Source organism: Halyomorpha halys, unplaced genomic scaffold (assembly GCF_000696795.3).
Source record: "Halyomorpha halys isolate HHAL.00 unplaced genomic scaffold, Hhal_1.1 Scaffold2773.1, whole genome shotgun sequence".
NCBI classification, from domain to species: Eukaryota; Metazoa; Arthropoda; class Insecta; order Hemiptera; family Pentatomidae; genus Halyomorpha; species Halyomorpha halys.
Window position 1 is genome coordinate 6,115 of NW_027114934.1, and position 932 is coordinate 7,046.

Sequence of the window (932 nt, forward strand, 5' to 3'; positions counted from 1 at the left end):
GTTGTTTTACTGGATAACCTTTTTTGTTTAAGCTTTCATATAGAACAACCCAATAATTTCTCGAATTGAATGTAAGTTATCTATAACTCTACATTAGGAAATCAAAATTAAAAGGATTTTTAAAATGAAAAATCAGTTTATATGTAAATGGGAGTTTCCATTTATCCTGTTCGTGGAATATGACAATTTATAATTTTTTTTTTCAGGCAAACAGCGGGAAAGATACTAATGGTTGCCAGTTCTTCATAACATGTGCCAAATGCAATTTCTTAGATGGAAAACATGTGGTTTTCGGAAGAGTCATTGATGGTCTTTTAGTGATGAGGAAAATCGAAAATGTTCCTACTGGTCCTAACAACAAGCCAAAAATACCAGTATTGATATCTCAGTGTGGGCAGATGTAATTATTGTTATTTTAATTATATGGAGGAATATTGGTTTGGTTATCACAGATAACATAGTTAAAACAAAAAAATATTCATTCCTTCTTGTACAGCAGTGATACAAGTTTATTTTTTATTACACATTTAGGTTACAAATTTTATTTTTTATTAAAAAAAACTATCTTCATTTTTTATTCAATACAATTGTATACATGTTTGTTCCAATAACCACTTCTAACTGTCCAGAGCACACGTAGTGTAGGGTTTTGCCTCCTAAAACCTGTACAATTCCAGACAGTCAGAAGTGGTTATTGGAACAGACTTAATGTAATAAATTATAAAATTGTTTCTGACGACAAGGAGGAAAGGTGGTATGCAGAATAAATTAATTTATCAATTTTCAATCATTTTTATTTATTATCCCAAATTAAACGTTAATATAATAAAAGAAAAAGTAGTATGTTAATGGTAATAATTTACTTTTGCTCCTCCAAAAAAGACAAAAAAAAATTACTTCTTGGCGAGACTGTACAAACCTTTTAATAATGA

General features: G+C 28.9%; 1 protein-coding gene across 1 annotated transcript in view; it reads left to right on the top strand.

The window, feature by feature from the left end:
* Positions 1-787, top strand: part of LOC136796912 (peptidyl-prolyl cis-trans isomerase H-like) — a 6,756-nt gene extending 5,969 nt beyond the window's left edge. Inside the window, exon 4 of the mRNA XM_067052024.1 lies at positions 170-787. Coding sequence (XP_066908125.1) covers positions 170-404 — 235 coding nt within the window. The 3' untranslated portion in view covers positions 405-787. The remainder of the gene's footprint in view (positions 1-169) is intronic.
* Positions 788-932: the final 145 nt, after the last annotated feature.